A 17,689-nucleotide genomic window follows, 5' to 3' on the forward strand; every position below is an offset into this window, starting at 1 on the left:
CGGGTGTGTGTGTGTGTGTGTGTGTGTGCGCGCGGCGTGAGCCGCTCATCTGCCTTGTCCGTGTACCGCCGTCTTGCCGCGGTCGTGTTTGAAGACACGTAGCAGGAGAGACGTGGAAATGCTCACTCACACCTGAATCGCGCCACTCCATCTCCTGGCGGCGGTGCTGCCCGCTGCCTGTTGAAACAGACAAAAGATGAAAGAATTCCGATGTTATTACTTCATTGAGACTGCATACTTCGCTTCTTCTGAACTTTTTTTTTCTTAGCACAGTTATCCTAAGATGCCCCTCCTGTATTTTCTCAGTGCTGTAGGCAGCTTGACCCACTGCCCTGAAACTACCACACCGAGGTTGTGCAGCCAACCTGTTTGCCTTAGGACATGTCAGTCCAGAGCACTGCGCCGGTCCTGAGCTCTGCCTGCAGCCCGGACCCTGAGCCCTGCTGCTCCCTCTGGGGCATGGCTATGTCTGCCAGGCACACAGCTCAGGGATAACGGAGATGGCTGTTGTGAAGGCACCAGTTGGTGTACGGCTGTGGAAGCAGTGTCACTGCCTGTGGGCCAACTGGAGATGGTCTTTGCTTTGGGGCTGGAGCTGCCCTTGGTGATCAGGAACTGAGCTCACGCTGAGGGCAGGTCACTGGCTAGCATGGGCTGGAGAGCATCAGGGGCAGGCTCATGTAGCAGCCGGAGAAGGATGCACGTCCTATCCTGCACATGTCCAGGCAGGCATAGGAAAGGTGTCCACACAGTACAGCAGGTACTCAGCTTGCTCCTAACCCACACAGAGCCGAATTCTACCTGCTGTCTCTTGGCTGTGGTGACTTGCTGCCAGGCCAGGCCGCTGACCCTTAGCATGGGTTGGGGCTGAGCCCACAGCTGAGAGATGGGAGAGTGTGTTCATGTTTATTGCCTACAAAACACAGTGGATTGGTCTCCTCATCCTTCAGGACGGTGTCTGAAGAAGAGAGGTGACCTTGGGGGAGCAGAAACAAAGTTGTGTCTAAGCACTTGCTTTATGCTTATGGGAAAGCCCATGTTCCTCATGGTTATTCTGAAGAGTGACAAATGTCAAAAAACACAAGCGTGTATTCCTGCAGTTTTGGTTACACTGGTGTTTAAGCTTCCAGGCAGAGACTGGGGGGCTGATCACCGGACATGCTTTTAGACTGGGTTTATGGGCTGGCCTGCTGTTATTTTGTTCTCCTCTTTCTAAATAAGAACTCCTTGTCATCTCTGGAAGGAATTTTCTCTACTTTCCTGGCCCACGGCAGCTATCATGCTATGAGGCAGTGAACTCTGTTCTGTGCTTCCTATCCCTTGGTGATATAACTTCATCTCTCTAGGCTGAAAAACAAGATTCAGAACCTGCTTTAGTAATGGAAATGAGCTCATCTGGGTTATAATAATGTGATGTAATAACAGAACGCTTTGAAAATAACTCTTTGTTTATTTATTTTCTTTCTTAAAACCGTTATTCAGACTTTCCTGAGGGCTTTCCTTTGCTTCTTACCTCAGAGAAAGGATAGGAATTTCCTGACTGTGTGGACTTCCAGTAGCCTGTGTGTCAATGTCTGGAGCAGTATTACTCAGCCCGTGGTGCAGGAATGGGTGGTGGGCTCGAGGGCACGACTGCTTTGCAAGGCAGGGGCAAACAGCAGCAAGGAGCTGTATGCCACGAATGGCCAACCTGCTGCTCTTATGTTTTTGTTGCCCTTTCTTTAATGTTTCAATAAAAATATGGAAAACAAAAAGATTTTATGACATGCGTTAGCTATATTGTGTGTTTTCTACATGGCCCAAAACAATTCATCCTTACTCAGTTGTGGGGAAAGTTGAAGTGATTAACCGACATTTGAGCTTCAGCTTGAGTTTTATGAATGAAAAGGATTGTGGTGATGCTGCAGAAGTGCTGGTTGAGTTTGGTTAGAAAGATCAATGAGTCATTCGTCTTACAGGTACTGCATTCCATGAGGTGTTTTCTATAAGAGTAAGGTTATGGTGTTGGTCAGAGTGGGAGCCCATCTGCTCGTGCTGGCATGCACTGTGATGGATATACACAGACGTAGGAGCTGATGTGTGAGTGAGATGGCCAGACTTTTCAGGTAATCCCTGGAGGAAACACATGCAATCCCAAGGTTAAATTAGTGTAATCCTACAGCAGGTATCCATGCAAGTTATGTGCCACGAGTGCCTGCTTCTCCCTGTGGGCCAAGGGCAGACGAACACTTGTGCTTGGCAGGCATTTGGAGTTAGGTGAGGGGAATCCTGTACAGACTGTGCACTGTCTGCAGGCGAGCCCTTGTTTCTCTGTTTTGATGTATAAGCTCTTTGGAATGGATGGTAGTGTTGCCACTGCTGCATACTGGGACTAAAAGCAAAGAATGTCATGCTTCTTTATCTCCTGGTTCTTTATCTCCCATCTCCAAACTAGTTGGGCAGACATTTTTAGGCTTAATTACTAAATTAAATGTTGCTCACTATTATTTTTCACCACCTTGTGATGGTGAAAGCACATTTTTTCCTTCTCTCTCTTCTTGTCTCTGTACTGCTGTAATCTCCCATCCCTGAAAGTACAGATTAATGAAGGAGAAACTTAGCTCCAGATGTGAAAGTTCAGAGCTTCACTGACTCTGAACTTGATTCTGTCGTACTTTGCGTGTTTCTGTAGTTAACTGATAATGGACCTGTCAAATTCAAGCTGATATTGATCTCATATTTTCATTAAATGATCTCAGCATAAAACACTGAAACTTATTTGTTTTCCTGTGAATAATATCTAACTGTGCTTTTATCCTTAGCAAAGATTTGAGAGAATGTGCACTTATTTTAATAAACTATCCTTATATATTTAAACACAATGATTATTAACTTTTAAATATGTGTTTGTATCTATGTAAATTAATCCTTGCATACACAGAATCACAAAATCACAGAAACACTAAGGTTGGAAAAGACCTACAAGATCATCCAGTCCAACCATCCACCTATCACCAATCGTTCTCACTAAACCATGTCCCTCAACATAACATCCAAACCTTCCCTGATTACCTTCAGGGTCTGTGACTCCACCACCTCCCTGGGCAGCCCGTTCCACTGCCTGACCACTCTTTCAGAAAAGCAGTATTTTCTAACATGCCCTGGTGCAGCTTGAAGCCATTTCCCTCTAGTTCTGTCACTGTTACACGAGAGAAGAGGCTGACCCCCAGCTCACTGCAACCTCCCTTCAGGTGGTTACAGAGAGCAATAAGGTCTCCCCTGAGCCTCCTCTTCTCCGGACTGAACACTCCCAGCTCCTTCAGCTGCTCCTCATAAGGCCTGTGCTCCAGACACCTCACAGCTTTGTCGCCCTTCTCTGAACCCGCTCCAGGGCCTCAATGTCTTTATTGCAGCAAGGGGCCCAAAACTGGATACAGTACTCGAGGTGCAGCCTCACCAGAGCTGAGTACAGGGGCACAATCACTGCCCTGTTCCTGCTGGCAACACCATTTCTGGTGCAAAACTTTACAGTCATTGTGTGTATACATATTTGTATGCACACACGCAGACACAGATCTTAAGATAGTGCATTTATTTAAGAAGTACCATCACGGCCCTCAGAAGATTGCATTCTGGAAGATGCGCATGGCAGACAAGACTAAGAAGTGAGATACTGCACTAATGGAGATAGGGTCAGAAGGGTGGTGGATGCAGTTGTGTGGGCTGTGCCGTTCCTCTTGGCTAACTGAATTTGCCAGGCTGTTAAACAGAAAGATCTGGTTTTTGGAAAGCCTGGTGGGGTGGTTTTGTTTTGTTTGTTTTGAGTGTATTCTATGGCCGTGTGCGTCTCCAGGATGTAGATTGTAAATGGGACTTAACTACTAGAACTATATTTCTCATTCATTTAACTTAGTGTGTTGTCAGTTATGCAGTAAAAACAAATGCCCTCGAGTAGAATGTTTGGCTTGGGCTTTAACTTTGGTGGGAAAGCAAACAACACTCCTGTGTGACTTCTGCCAGACATGGAGAAACTCTCGCCATGGCTGGAGCCATTGTTTTGCATGCTCTGTTAGAGACATTGTGCTGCTGGCCTCAGCATGCAAAAGGGTATGCAGAATCAGCAGCTGCTGTGTAATGTTGCCATCCTGTTGGAAAAAAACACCTGGAAGCTATGGTATTTCTGGGGGAAAGTGACTCTACAGACCTTTGGAATGCTACTAATTAGAACACTTTTGGCTGGTATTCCTGTGTGCCATATCTTAAAAACAGTCCACAATAGAGAATGTGGCACATAACTTGCGTGGATACCTGCTGTAGGATTACACTAATTTAACCCGGGGACTGCATGTATTTCTTCCAGGGATTACCTGAAAAGTCTGGCCATCTCACTCACCACCATTTTGATGCATTTCTGTTCTTAAAAGTTTCATGGATATGGATGCCCATGTAAATGAACATCTGGAATAGCAATGGTATTGGACTTGGACAACTGCTGTATAATATGAAGCCAGCCATTCTCATTCTGTTTTGTTTGGATTCTTTCTCCTTGTAATCAAAGAGAATCAATGAGTTTCTAACCATTAGGCTAAAAGCACTTCCCCTTTATCTTTTGATAAAGGCCATCTCGTTGTGTGAAGAAATGCTTTTTCCTCACATAAGCAACCTGCACCTGCAGCTATGAATCAAGGGCAGCACTGGTGAAAAACTTGGAGACAAATGAGAATAACTTGTACAGCATCTAAGAGTGGAGGATTCAAGGAAGCAAACCTTCACTTTACTCACCCCTGGGTTATTTATATGGGTTTGTGCAGTGTCTTCACAGAGGATGCTTGCAGACTTGCTTTGTTTCTTTTTTTTTTTTACCAGGCTGTGCAGCGTTTCTCTGGGCAGCTGGTGTTGTGTGTGCGCTGGCTGGACTGAAAGGAGAGCTGGAAAGTTATTTTCTAATGGCAGGCATCTGCCCATCCCTTGTATTTCTGGTGTTTTCCATTTTGAAATGCACATGCTCACACAGACCTTCTTGGTAAGAGGCCGATTGCATTTGGCTGGGACATACTGCCACAATAATTTTGTTTTTCATACTTGGATTCTTTTTGGTCCAAGCATTCCAGATTTATGAGCTTAATGAGATCTTCAACTCTCCTTGGCTGAATGAGCATAGATTTCATTATTATAAGGAAATTTTTGTAATACAAAATCAAAGTAACTTCATTCTGGTTAAAGTCAAGTAGTGTTACACTAATGTGTGGCTTTCTCATTTTGTTGTTTTTTGTTGTGTTACTGAGATTCTTTTGTGACTTAGAAATTGAAATGTTGGAAAGTGTGAAAAAAATGTTTGATATGGCTGAAGTAAAGGAAAACAGGTTTTGTTGCTTGCAAAACTTACTTCACATTTACTGTGGGGCAGAAAAGGAGGCTGAGATGAACCAAACTTGGCTTTTCCTTTCAGTTCCTTCTCTTTAAAATGGTGCATAGGTGTGTCTGTGGTCAGCTGTGGCACAGAGAGATGTTTCTGAAGGAAGCTGAGGAGAACTTTGGCTGCCAGTTTGGTGTGGGGGGATGAGGGCAGTGCCCGGGCTCCTTGCCACAAAGTTCTGCTGAAAAACTTGTCCCTGGAGCTCCATTATGCTATTTGGCTGGCTGTGAGACCATCTCATTTCTTGGCATTGTTCCATGTCTGTAACTGATGGCCAGAGAGAGACTGACATGTGATGCTCTCTTGCCAAAAGGAGAGTTACCAAAACTGATCTGGTAATGATAGCTTTTTGCTTTGGCAAGTTGACATTTTTTGACTGAAAACTTCTTTGCTGAAGAGTGCTTGGACATCTTTGCTGTGTTTATTTCCCTGTTGTATAGTTTGTAGCTATCATTTCAGTACAACGTAAGCATGTCAGACAGCTTTAATATACTGAGAATTGAGCTGGTGAGGGAAGTTCTAAGTCCCTGGTGTCTTAAGAAAACAGTACATGAATTGTTTAGGCAAATTTGTAAGAGCGTAGTCATAGTTCATGCAAAACTCTGCTGAACTTTCTCTGACTGAACAATCTTGATGCATCAGAAGTAAAACAAGAAAGTCCCTCTCGTGTCCCTGATTTTGCAAAGCAGTTTTAACAAGAGGATATGTAAATTTGGCGTTTCTTCCTGAGTTTGATTGCTCTTAATTATTTTTTTAGTCATCATCTGTGGCTCCTTAGTGAATTAGGCAGTACCGCATTCCTGTAGGCCAACCCTGTTTAAGGTCTGGGTACCTAGCAGTTAGTTCTGTATTTCTGTTTTGAAACTGCTGGCATTGCTAACCTCTTAGTAGTGGTAGAATCAAATTGCAGCGAGGCCTGGCATATCTTGTGATGGCTTATGATAAATAGGAAACTTTGCAGTATCTATATGAAATCAAAATGCCATTTTTAGTTCTAACTTGTATGCAGAGTCCTGGTTGATGATGGTGGGTGATTCAGGGTGGCTCCTTCTCAGCTTCTGAAGGTTTCGCCGCATTGTTAATGGTAGCGCTTGGGATGGCTGTCTAGAAGTGAAGCAGGCATGACCCAGTGCAAAACTTTCTTAAATCAGCATTCTTAGTGTTGTTCCTCTGAGCTTGGTGGAAGTGGTGAAGCAAACAATGCAAGCAGTTCTGCAGCTGCTAGAGCCCTGGGAGGGAGCTGGGAGAGAAGGTGGTAAATGACCAGGGAACGGAAGGAGCCTCAGAGCTCTGAGAGGCATGGAGCAGAAAGAGGAAGCTGAGGAAGAGCGGAAAGACGTACCACTTCCTTGCGTAGTTGCCCAGGAGGAAGATGTGTGTGTAGCTTCTCAGCCGAGTGGGCAAGCAGGGCAGTGGGGCAGGCTCCTCTCAGTGTGCACAGAAAAGCACAACCTTGGGGTAAATACTTTCTTTGGTTAAGAGGAGGCTTGGGGGAGACCTTAACGCTCTCTACAACTCCCTGAAAGGAGGTTTTCTTGAGGTGGGGTTCAGCCTCTTCTCCCGCATAGCAGTGTTAGGGTGAGAGGTAATGGCTTTAAGTTCTGCCAGGGGATGTTCAGTTGGATACTAAGGAAAGTTTATTCTGGAAGGAAGTGGCAATTCACTGGAACAGTCTGCCCAGAGAGGTGGCAGTGTTGCTGTCCTTGGAAGTATTTGAGAAACGTGGAGATGTGGCACGTAAGGATGGGGTTTAGTGGGCATGGTGGTGGTGGGTTGGCAGTTGGACTAGATGATCTTTGTGGTCTTTTGCAGGATGAATTTGTGATTTTGCATTGCTGATGTAACTCTGGCTTCGGACCAGCTGGTAAGTTGGGAGCTCCTTTGGTAACTGCTCAGATTTTGAGCTGCATGAGGTCAGGCACGCTTTGACTTGTGCTGTTCGGTTTTGTGTGACAGCCATGTGCATGTTGCAGATCAATAACATGCATGTTGGTACATTTTCTGTTTCAGTTGTTTGCTGATAAAACTACTGAAAAGAGCCAAGAATCTTTCACAGTGTAAATTCACACACCACCTTGTCTGATTCTTTAAGACTACGGCGTATGCAGCAGGGATGCCTCTGTCTGTTCATGTGCAAGACCCGCATTTCTGTTAAATATTCAGACTCCAGCTTGGCAGAAATCATAAAACATTTCCATATAAATTTTACTCACATAGTTTAAAGGCTGCTGAGAAATCTCGTCGTCAGAAGTTTATTCATAAGTACTTTTACTAGAAAGTCCTGACCAATTTCCGTGAGGGCACACCCATCAGGCACCCTAACTACTTTGTCATGCTTTGAACGTGATGACCATGCAGACCAGAGGAAATGCCACACAATTGTCCCCTTTATTGCGGACAGTGGCCAGAGCTCGTGTTTTCAATAAGTAGTCCAAAACCAGAGCGCGACACTTGTAATGTTGAGTCATGTGCAGCCGTGCTGAGTGATGCTGACGAAGTGCACCTTGCCTCCGCTCCAGCCGCGCCGTGCCAGCGGGGCACCGGCCTGCCCTGTGGGCTGCACTGCAATTTGTTACACTCCAATGCTAGGAAATCAGTGGGGGGAAAAAAACCCGACAGTTTGGGAGACTTAGTCTGGACGCAAAAAGAAGTTGAAGTGTTTGCCTGACGTTCAGCTATATTTGTTTTGCTGCCGACATCTTTGACCATGACAGAAGCCAGCTGTTAATTTCACTGGCTCTTTGCATTTTTAGCTATTATTGCGGTTCCTCTTTTGTGTGTAACCGCTGCATATCTGTAGTCAGAGGCACTTTCCTTTGCAATTGAAACCTGAGAGCACTGGAGTGCTTTGCCTGCAGTGCAACAGATTACCTCTTCCCCAAGGGCAAAATGTAAAAACTTATGGAGAACATAAGAATAGTGTTTTAAAATCAAACTTTTCGTATTGAACCATCTCTATTTTACAGTGGGGAAGAGAAAGAAGGTGTGTAGAAAGATTGTAATATGTAAGAACCAAATTCTAATTCCTCATTGTAGTTCGTTATTCTAATTAATTTTTTAAAAGGCATTGGACAGAAGCATTTAGAGATAGAATGACGTCACTGTTGTCACCAAGGCTGAGTGAAGGACTCTGGTTGGAGTCTTAAGTCTAGTGCCCTACCTGTAAAATGTTCAGCAATGGTTATTGCTGCAGTACTAGTGATACTTCTTACAGAACAGGTCTTAGGCATTCTGGCAGACAACAGCTCTCAGTAAGGGAAAATGGAGAGAAACAGAAAATTTTGTTAAAGATCCAGACAAAAGTTAAATGTAGAGTGGTGTTTTGTTTTTTTTTCCCTCCCATTTAAGTTTTAATAGGATGTAGTCAACAGAACTACTCTGTCTAGGTTTTCCAGTATTGCAATTGAGTTATATATCAATTAATTTTAGAAGTTACTTTTTAAGAGTTTACATTTCCAGCAACACTTTCAAAGCTGTGACTGGCATTAAATTTTCCATTTCTGATAGACTGCCTTGATATCTCAAACATACTGTGTACACCCCTTCCTTACATGGAAACTGAAGTGGAAACGTGTGTTCTTTATTGCCATAAGCTGGGCTTCTGAAAGTGAGAACATGTCTAAATGAACAACTGTTACATACCCAAAAAGCTTATTTGTAGGGTAACTAAATCCCCAAATCCTGAAGTACGAAAACATTGGACATTTTAAAACTCACTTCCTTTGAACTGAAATGTGCACATAACAAGTAGTCTGCATAGATGATCCCCTTGAAATGATTTAAGCAATTTGTGGCGTGGCTATCTGCAAGAAAAGACAGTGATCTCTGCCTCTTTCCTTGGCTTCCATCAGCTGAACTTAGTTATATTCAGGGCTGAGTTCTGTTTTTTGTTATTTGTAGTACAGTTTCACTGGAACTAAAATATAAAGCACTGGAGAAAAGTTGCATAAAAGTATTAAGACAGTCTTTCATTCTCACTCTGAATTCATTCCTAAAGTTCTTCTAGGAAGATCCAATTCTGTTCCATTTTCTGACTTCTCTAAGTTGGATGTGTAGTAAAATCACATATGATGACATGGCTCTTTTCGTAACCTCTTGTGAACCGTTGCAGTGAGTGTTTCTCGTTAACCCTTCCTTGCGTAAGTGGTATAATTGTAGGACAAACCAGAATGCACTGAATCAGTCACCTCTTCCTCTCAGGCCTGTAGTTAGTGACCATGGCGAAAATGCAATATTTGGCTAGAAAGGAAATGTACTGGGAACTCCTATGACTGCTGTGATGTGTGTCAGGTATTCAGGCAGAAGCGTTTCCAGCCTAGTGAGTATTTGTTGGTTAGGTATTTGCTTGCTGAACATAGCGAGTTTTTCTGCTGGGTTAAGCCCAGCCCAATTAAGTTGGTTACAGGAGCGTGTCTACTTCCCCCTGACTCACCATTCCTGTCTCCTGTTACAGGAGATTGCTGTAGCTTGGAGACCTCCAGGGGATGCTGGGCAGCTTGTACCTAGGGAACTGACCTGACAGCAGTTCAGCCATCCTCACTCTTGTCTTCTCAAGTAGCCTCCAGCAGTAGATAAGGTGTAAATTTACCTCAGTCTTTGGAGATGTTTCAGGAGTTTTAGCCCTTCTGGTGTGCTTGGCATCTCTCTTCCACTGAGAGGAAATCTTGCTCTCGGTGCTACCTATAGCATCAGTAATTGCTTACAGGCCACCAGGTCATCTTTCAAAAAGACATTCACAATCCTTTCATCTCTGTCCTCTCTAGCAGGAAGTCAGATGTGGTTTCCCAATCTCAAAATCTCCTCTTCAGTCAACTTCCTTACCAAACTTTGCCCCACGGCATCCTCCAAAAATGTGGCACAGAGGTCAAGCTTTTTGCTTTTCTGTCAGGATCCTTCCTTCCACCCATGCTCTCAGCAAGGCATGGGAAGAATGCTCGTTAAATGTTGAAGCATATAATTTTTTACTTGTGATGAAAACCGAGTGATGAGTACCCTGCAGAGAGTAAACGGTTATCCTTTCTTGTGTGGGAAGACCTAAATTAAGAAATAACGTTTCAGTGATTTTCCAGGATGCTTGACTAAATCATGTAGAAACAGATTATTTATTTCTACTGTACAATCACCAGATCAATCTGTAACCAAATAAAATTCTGCTATCTAATCTGATAAAAGTGGATGGTGATATTCATACCAAAACCCTGAGACAGTATTGAAGTTTTTCTGTGCCTTTATCATATCATTAATGAGCATTAATGACTGTGTTAGTGAGTCATACTTATTCACTGTCTTTTACTTGTGTCTTTGATTTTAAAGAGAATTGGTCAACTTGATATAAACAGCATCCCTTTGTGATTGTCTTAGAATCTTGAGGACTTACTGTGGTGATAGTGCTTATACTGTGTTGTAATTTACTCGTCTTTGGAGTTCTGTCTGTGCACTAATCTCATGCTCAGCATGGAGCAGGAAAACCTCATTATTCATGTGTTTCATCCTGCACATCTGTGAGGTAGCAGTAAGCGGTGTTACTGGATCAACACTGGGTAGTCAGGCACTTCCAGTAATAATCTGTACCTCAACTTCTTTTTGGGGAAGGGCACTGTTTATTGTTGGTAATTATAGTTGCTTTCCTTATCCTTTTTAGTTTGTTACCTCGTGTGAAAATGGGCTAAGATCAAAAAAGTCTTGTTTTAAACCGGACAATACCTGTCCTGTAATAGCTTGTTACTGTTGATGTCTGAAACTGTGCCTAACAATTGCTCTTGTGCTGACAAAATAGTGCAGCTTGAGTGCAAGTGAGATTCAGAAGCTGAACAGAAAGCTGTCTGTTTTATGTGGTCATGCTAAATGGTGGTCTGTTCAAGATGCTGTGTTTGTCTTTCCACCTTGTGTATCGCATCAGGCTCTGCTTGCTCATGGCTGTTGTTTTCTCTCTTTTAATAATCAATTCTTTTTTCCTGAACTCAAGTCTTGTGTGTCTGTGTTTTTGATAGAGCTGCTAATTACGTGATTGCATATTTGTCTGTTTGCATGATCCTTGCCTCATTCAACATGGAGGACAGATGACACTTGGGAAGTCATTGTTGCGCAGTACTCAAAGAGGCTGTTGTTTGTAGGATCCCAAACATGTTTCCTGCAGATGTTGAAATAAATGAGGCAGGGGGTTGTAGGAGCAGCGAGGATGATCTCATGGCTAAGGCAGATGAACAGCAGAGTCTGGGGAGCTGGATCCCTGCCTCCAGGACAAGCCTTTCAACTTGGCCTGTCCAGCCCTCCCCTCCTGCAGGCAGCAGCCGCCTCCACTGTTTGGTGGATCTTCCCAAAACGAGCATGGTAGCCTGCTGGAAGTTTGGCTGTGCACTTAGGAAAAAGGCACATTTTCTGTTTTATTGACTTCAGCATCACAGTGACTGGGTATTCCTCATTGTTCCCTTTTCCTGATTCTTGTGCAGCCCATACAGAAGGGCTTGTTTATCAGGATTTCAGTGTCCTTCTTTAACTAGGACGTCAGCCAGAATAAACTTGACTGTTGCAAATTTTTGCAAACGCTTCTCTCCCATCTGCCTGCTTATAGCATTGCTGAAATAATTTTAATGAAAATCAGTCCTTGCAGTTGTGATCACAGTAGGGTAAAATAATGCTACAGGAGGGTATTTTTGTGTTAGGGAGCTTCCTTTAAGACTGAGGAGCTGTTTTGCTCTCTGTAACGAAGGTGACTTGTTCCTGATACCCCCACACTGAGCTGCTTTGAATCAAAACTGTGAGTTAAAGGCATGGTGAAGTTTTTGTTCAGACTTCCTTAGACTGCAATTAGTAAGTTAAGTTAATAAAGTCAGGGTAATTTCTAGCCTCCAGCTCTTGTTGGAGCTGAAATGATCCAAGAATGGATGCGATATACTCTAATTACTAAAAGTTTTATGGAAAAGCATGCACATAGTTGCTTCAGAGTGACTTTTCTGAGAATGACATAAGTCATCATTCTTCAGGGCTTATGATGTCCGTTAGAAATGGAAGATAAGGCGGCTTTTCCTCGAGACCAATCCTCCCATGTGGTGCTTTGTTCTTCTCATCCCCAGCCTGCCCGCCTGTGGATCTCTGCAGGCTGCTGAATGCTCAGGGCCGAGCCACTGCTCTGCTGGAACTGCCTTGCAGCTGTACAGAGGGCACTGTTGCTGCTGGTTTATCACTTAACGAAAGCAGCTTGATAAGCCACCTTGGGCTCTTAGCACCCAGATCTGCACTGAGGAGGCTGAGCAGAGCTGTGTAAGGCAGGATGCTGCCTGCCATGCTTGAACCTTTCAGTCTGAATTTCGCAGCTTGGTGTGAGCACAGGACATAGCCTTGTGCATTGCTGTGTGAGGGCAGGGAGCACAAAGAGGAGTTTTATCTCTGCCCTGACTGTGTGAGTGCGTTTGTCTGCAGGTAAACTACAGGGACCAAGAATGGGTCGTTACAATAAAAAGGCAATTACAGAAGCAGTGATTTTTTTCTTACTTGCATTTTAGTGCATGGAGCTTAAACAGTTTTTTTTTCTTTTGTTTATCTGTAGATCTGACAGAAGCACTTGGATGTCTGGAATTCAAGATAGTTTTTTTGTGCTCTTACGCTGAAGTAGACCAACTACTGCAATAAATTTCTTTAGTTCAGGCAAGTAGGTTTACCTCTAGAGCATGTATGAAATTAAGATTTTGCTTAACAAACGAATTGTGGGAACCTTTTTTAAAATGAAGGAACTCATTTGTTCTGTTACAACATACAATTTAAAAGGAACATAGGGATTTTAATATTTGATTTTCATTTTTTGTTATTTAATAGTTGCAAGTCATACTGAATTCTGCTTTGAATAACTGAGAAGCCTCTTTGGTGTGGAATTGCACAAGACATTTGGCAGTTGCCTTGAATAAAATTGAGACAGAAATGTCCTTCATAGATCCTTATCAACACATTGTGGTAAGTAGCTATGAATCTTCTATATATGATTTCTTGTATTCTGTCTTGTGCCATGTATTCTGTAACAAGTTATTCTGAAGACACACACTGCATTAGAAGTAGCTTAAATTTGTCTAAGTAATGTTAAGTGTGACTAGAGCAAATTTATGAAGAAACTTGTTTGAATGAAATATGAAAGACAGCCAGCTTCTCGAAAGCAGGCAGTGACTTGGAGAGTGATTTCATGTATAAGCTGCAGTAGAGTACAGGGGCCTACCTTAGCTGATGGGTGTGATGTCACTATGGTGGTGTTCTGAGGGAACTGCCTGTTGGAAGTGTTTCATCAAAATGCTTGATCTGGTTTTTCATAACTAATTGTCAGTCAGAACTGTTTCCTACAGAAGTAACATTGTGTTACTATCTTTCTTCTTTCCAATACAATTTTTCTGTAATGTTCTATGGACTGAGTAACATTTTCCCATGAAAGTGGGGAGAGAGATGAATTGGCAATTTTTGACACACAGGTCCTAAAGCAGTGTGCGTCAGTGATGTTTGTTCAGAGACTAAAGTATATAGCCTGTCGGCGCCAGGTAAGGATCAGTGAGATGACCTGTGCCACTCAACAACACATTTGTGCCACTGTGCTCCCTTCTTCCCACAGCGTCCCACTCTTCTCCCTGCACCCACCATAGCAGGTCAGAAGCACAGCCAGTCCTGACAGTGCTGAACTGGGAGAAAAAAAGCTCAGTTGAGTGTTGTCAGAGCCGACCCAAGGGAAGCAGAGAACCACATGAGCATGGGCTGTGTCAGTGGAGAAGTAAGAGCTGGGGAGTGAAATGGGAAATGGGAGCAGTGCTGCCTGCTGAGTGCTGGGAGGCAGCAGGACAGCTGGGCTGCTGGCTGGACTTTTAGCTGTAGCATGCTCTCTTGTGTCACTGCTTGAATGACTTTCCAGATTAAATATTACCATTCCTATCCCAACCAAAATCTTGGAACAAGCGAGTCCGTTCTTATCAACTTTTCGTAACAATCTCATGGCAGGAAACTAGATACATACTTAAAGATAGTTCCTACACTTGTCATAATGTTGAACTTTTTACGTTACTAAAAATGTAGCATGTGCTTCCTTGAAAAGATCTCTTATCAGTTTTGTGGTTTCCACCCCACGCAGTCACATCCTTTATACGAGTTAGCAGCCAACAGATGTGAAACTCATGCTTGCCTTGATCCGTAGCTCTGTGAAGACCACTGTAAAGACAGGCTTCAGTGTAATTGATGCCTGTATTTAACAACATTTAAAACAACACGTGAATTTATTCCTTTCTGTGTCAGTGCCCTCTCCTGGATGGAATGTTTGCTCTGCTCTGCACCTCTGTGGAAGCAGTCTGAGGCATTCCCATCGTTCACTTAAAAGATCTTTTTTGAGACCATAGTGAGGAAAACTCAGTTTTAGAAGTATAAGTAATTTTAATCCTCTAGCAGTGCTGAATTCTAATTAAGGAATGTTGTTACAGGAACACTGTTAATGCAAGAAACTGTCCTCTTTTTCTTGTCATATGAATTTAAATTGCAAGGAAAGTTGCACTAAAATTGGAACACTCAGGGCAGCAGGCAAAAACAACGTGTTTTTAATAACAGCTGACATTAAAAGACTCAGAAGTCAGCATTTTCCAAAAGTCCTGCTAAATACTGTGTTTTTTCTACTCTCTTTATCTTTTCCCTTCCCTGTTTTATGAAAGCTGAGAGAATGGAAGCAGGCATTCGCAACGTCGCCACTGGTACAGGTAGATCTGACTGCACCAAAAGAACTGTCAGATAAATCAATAGCTGTGACTTAATGCATCTTGTTAAATTGTTATTGGGGTTAAATATTAAAATAATGGATAAAGTTATTTCAAGACTTGCATGCAGAACTATCTGCCTTAATTTGTAGCATCTGTGTGAAAGGGGAGTGCGGTCTTCTGGATATCCATTACTTAAGAAAATAGGCAGACATTTTCCTTTGTCCGACTCAATTGTCAGCTCAGGTGTCCTGCATGAAGTTGAGGAAGTAAAAGCAGTAATTCCTTATTACACAATGTATACCAGACTTTCCTGGTTTGTATTTTGTGTGTATCTCCAGATTGAGTTACATTTTGTGACTCAGCATTCTAGAGCATGAAAAATACTGTATTCAATGCATGCAAATTCCATGCTTTCTTTGTAAGTGTGGGAAGTCCATAGGCAAAACCTGGCTGTCTTACAGTTGATTTTTAGAGCATCATCTGTGACGGGAATGTAATGATTTTACGCAAATACGTAACAATAGGTAAAAAATAAAGGGAGTTAAATAATAAATGAAAGTTTATGGGACGATAGAACAGCTAAAGGTAGAAAAGGAAGGAAGAAGGCAGAAAGGGGGTTTAAAAAACCAAACAGTTTGGGAGTTGTGTGAGCGTAGGAAATATTGAACAGCGGATCTTCAGCATACTTGGAAGACCTTGTGCTTGTATCTCAGAGGGGGAGATCAAACATGGGAGTGTCTTTCATTCAGAAAATTTGTCTTTGGGGAAGACAAATTGAAGGTTATTTTTATTTTAACTTCTTCCTTCTTCCTATTTATAGAGAAAGAGGAAATAAAATGAAAGAAATACTTAAAGCCAGGCCTCATTAGGAGAGAGAATTTAGGCTTTTGAGTTCTGTGAGCTTCTGAAATTTTAACCTGACTTGTGTTTCTAAAGGTATGCAGATATTGCTCCACTCAGTGTTGCAATGTTTAAGTGATTTACGTGCAGTCTTGTTTTTTTCAGAAGTAATTGAGAAGTTGGCAATGTACAGATTTTTATCAAGAATTAAGATGAACGTAAATCACTTGAAAATGAAGCTTTGTCATCTAAATTATTAAGGGCTGGATTTACAAAGGTATTCAGAGTCAATATGTTGTATTTTCAGGGCTTCTTGCTTCTGTACAAGTTAGCCTTTCCAAAAGACAACAAAGAAGTGATCCCCAAAGATGTGCTAGCTCTTAATGTGGATGTTTATTACTCTTAGAAACAGGATCCAAAGTGGAAAAATGCTTTTACTTCTGATTGCACTGAGTTGCATTGAAAACATTTTGGGATAAGAAAAGAGCTGGACTTTCAAGCTTCCCGTGTTTCCCTGTGTACATTTTTTTTCTAAGAGGGCGATAGTTTATTTTAGTACTGTGGTGTTTCAAAACTCTCCTAAGCATGTGATTATAGCCAAATATTAATAACTCTATAATTATAAACCTCGCTGTGTTATTTTGGGTGAGGTATGGGGAAAGAAGATAATGCTTTTATGTTGTTTTGCCATTGTTACGTGTACATTCAGTTTGGAGGGTACCAAACGTTATTCCACAGTTAACAGTTTGCAGCCCGATCTGGTGGGGGCAGCCAGCCCATGGCAGGGGCTGAGGCTGAGAGGCCCCTTCCAACCCAGCCATTCTGTGATTTGACAGTGGGCAATTTATTGATGAATAGATCAAGGTGCAGGCAGGCTGCCTTCCAGTGCTACTGTCTCTAAGGGAGCACCTTTGCAGCACTGTGGGGCACCAGGACTGCACTTGAGCTGCACATGGCAGCTGAGAACTAAATCCAGCACTCCGATGTCTTGTACCTGTAACTTAATGACAGATCCTTCTCTTTGTTGCTAAATGCTCAGTGATCTCTGGTTCAAGGTCTCAAGTAAGGACAGGATCTTTCCTAACAGTTAAAACAAGGGGGAGGGCAGTGTGTTTGCACTTTGGACATTTCTTTTAATTATAAGGTTGTGTATAACAAAGCAACGACACCAGTTTGTGTGAGCAAACACTGGGCCAGTGCTGCGTTGTGAAACCTTCAGCAGTCTGACATGCATGTGGACGTGGCACACACCAATAAAACAGCCCTAAGCACTCATAAAGTGAACTGGAAACGGGGTGATGAGAGAGGCTGCCTTCTGGAGATTCAGAGCATCTGAAAATGCACAAAACCACATAAATGGCAGAGCTGGGGAAGCTCCACATAGCTCACAGCAGTCTCAGCTTCCCACCAGCCCCCCTCTTCTCTGCTGTGGTGGAAAGTGTGTTCAGGGAGAGGTTCCATCCTCCTTCCCATTCATGCAGCTCATGCAAGTTGCAGTGCAGAAGGTGGATATTATGAAGTTACTGGGCTGTCTGCATGTAAGTTTTTTTTTGGCTCTTCAACTTATTCCTTTAAAAAAAGATGCGTTTTTATTTATTTATTTATTTATTTATTTATTTTAACGTGTCCAGAAGAAAGCATAGCAGGAAAGCACCAGACACAGCTTGAATGGGCACGTCCCACATCAGAGGTAGTGTCTGTCATTTTTAACAAGCTTCAAGGAATTCCCCGATTTCCTTAGTTC

The 17,689-nt window shown here is 42.8% G+C and overlaps 1 protein-coding gene across 2 annotated transcripts in view; it reads left to right on the forward strand.

Moving 5' to 3' along the window:
• Window positions 1-6,771: 6,771 nt before the first annotated feature.
• PLA2G4A (phospholipase A2 group IVA) overlaps window positions 6,772-17,689 on the forward strand; it is a 68,904-nt gene continuing 57,986 nt past the window's right edge. Inside the window, exons 1-4 of one of the 2 annotated variants that reach the window (XM_031554742.1) lie at window positions 6,772-6,853; window positions 7,208-7,259; window positions 12,942-13,039; window positions 13,208-13,342. In XM_031554742.1, the coding sequence (XP_031410602.1) occupies window positions 13,310-13,342 (33 nt within the window). In that variant the 5' untranslated portion in view covers window positions 6,772-6,853; window positions 7,208-7,259; window positions 12,942-13,039; window positions 13,208-13,309. Of the gene's footprint in view, window positions 7,133-7,207; window positions 7,260-12,941; window positions 13,040-13,207; window positions 13,343-17,689 lie in introns of both variants that reach the window. The other variant, XM_019618425.2, reaches the window with a different exon arrangement.

Source organism: Meleagris gallopavo, chromosome 10, assembly GCF_000146605.3.
Source record: "Meleagris gallopavo isolate NT-WF06-2002-E0010 breed Aviagen turkey brand Nicholas breeding stock chromosome 10, Turkey_5.1, whole genome shotgun sequence".
Lineage (NCBI taxonomy): Eukaryota > Metazoa > Chordata > Aves > Galliformes > Phasianidae > Meleagris > Meleagris gallopavo.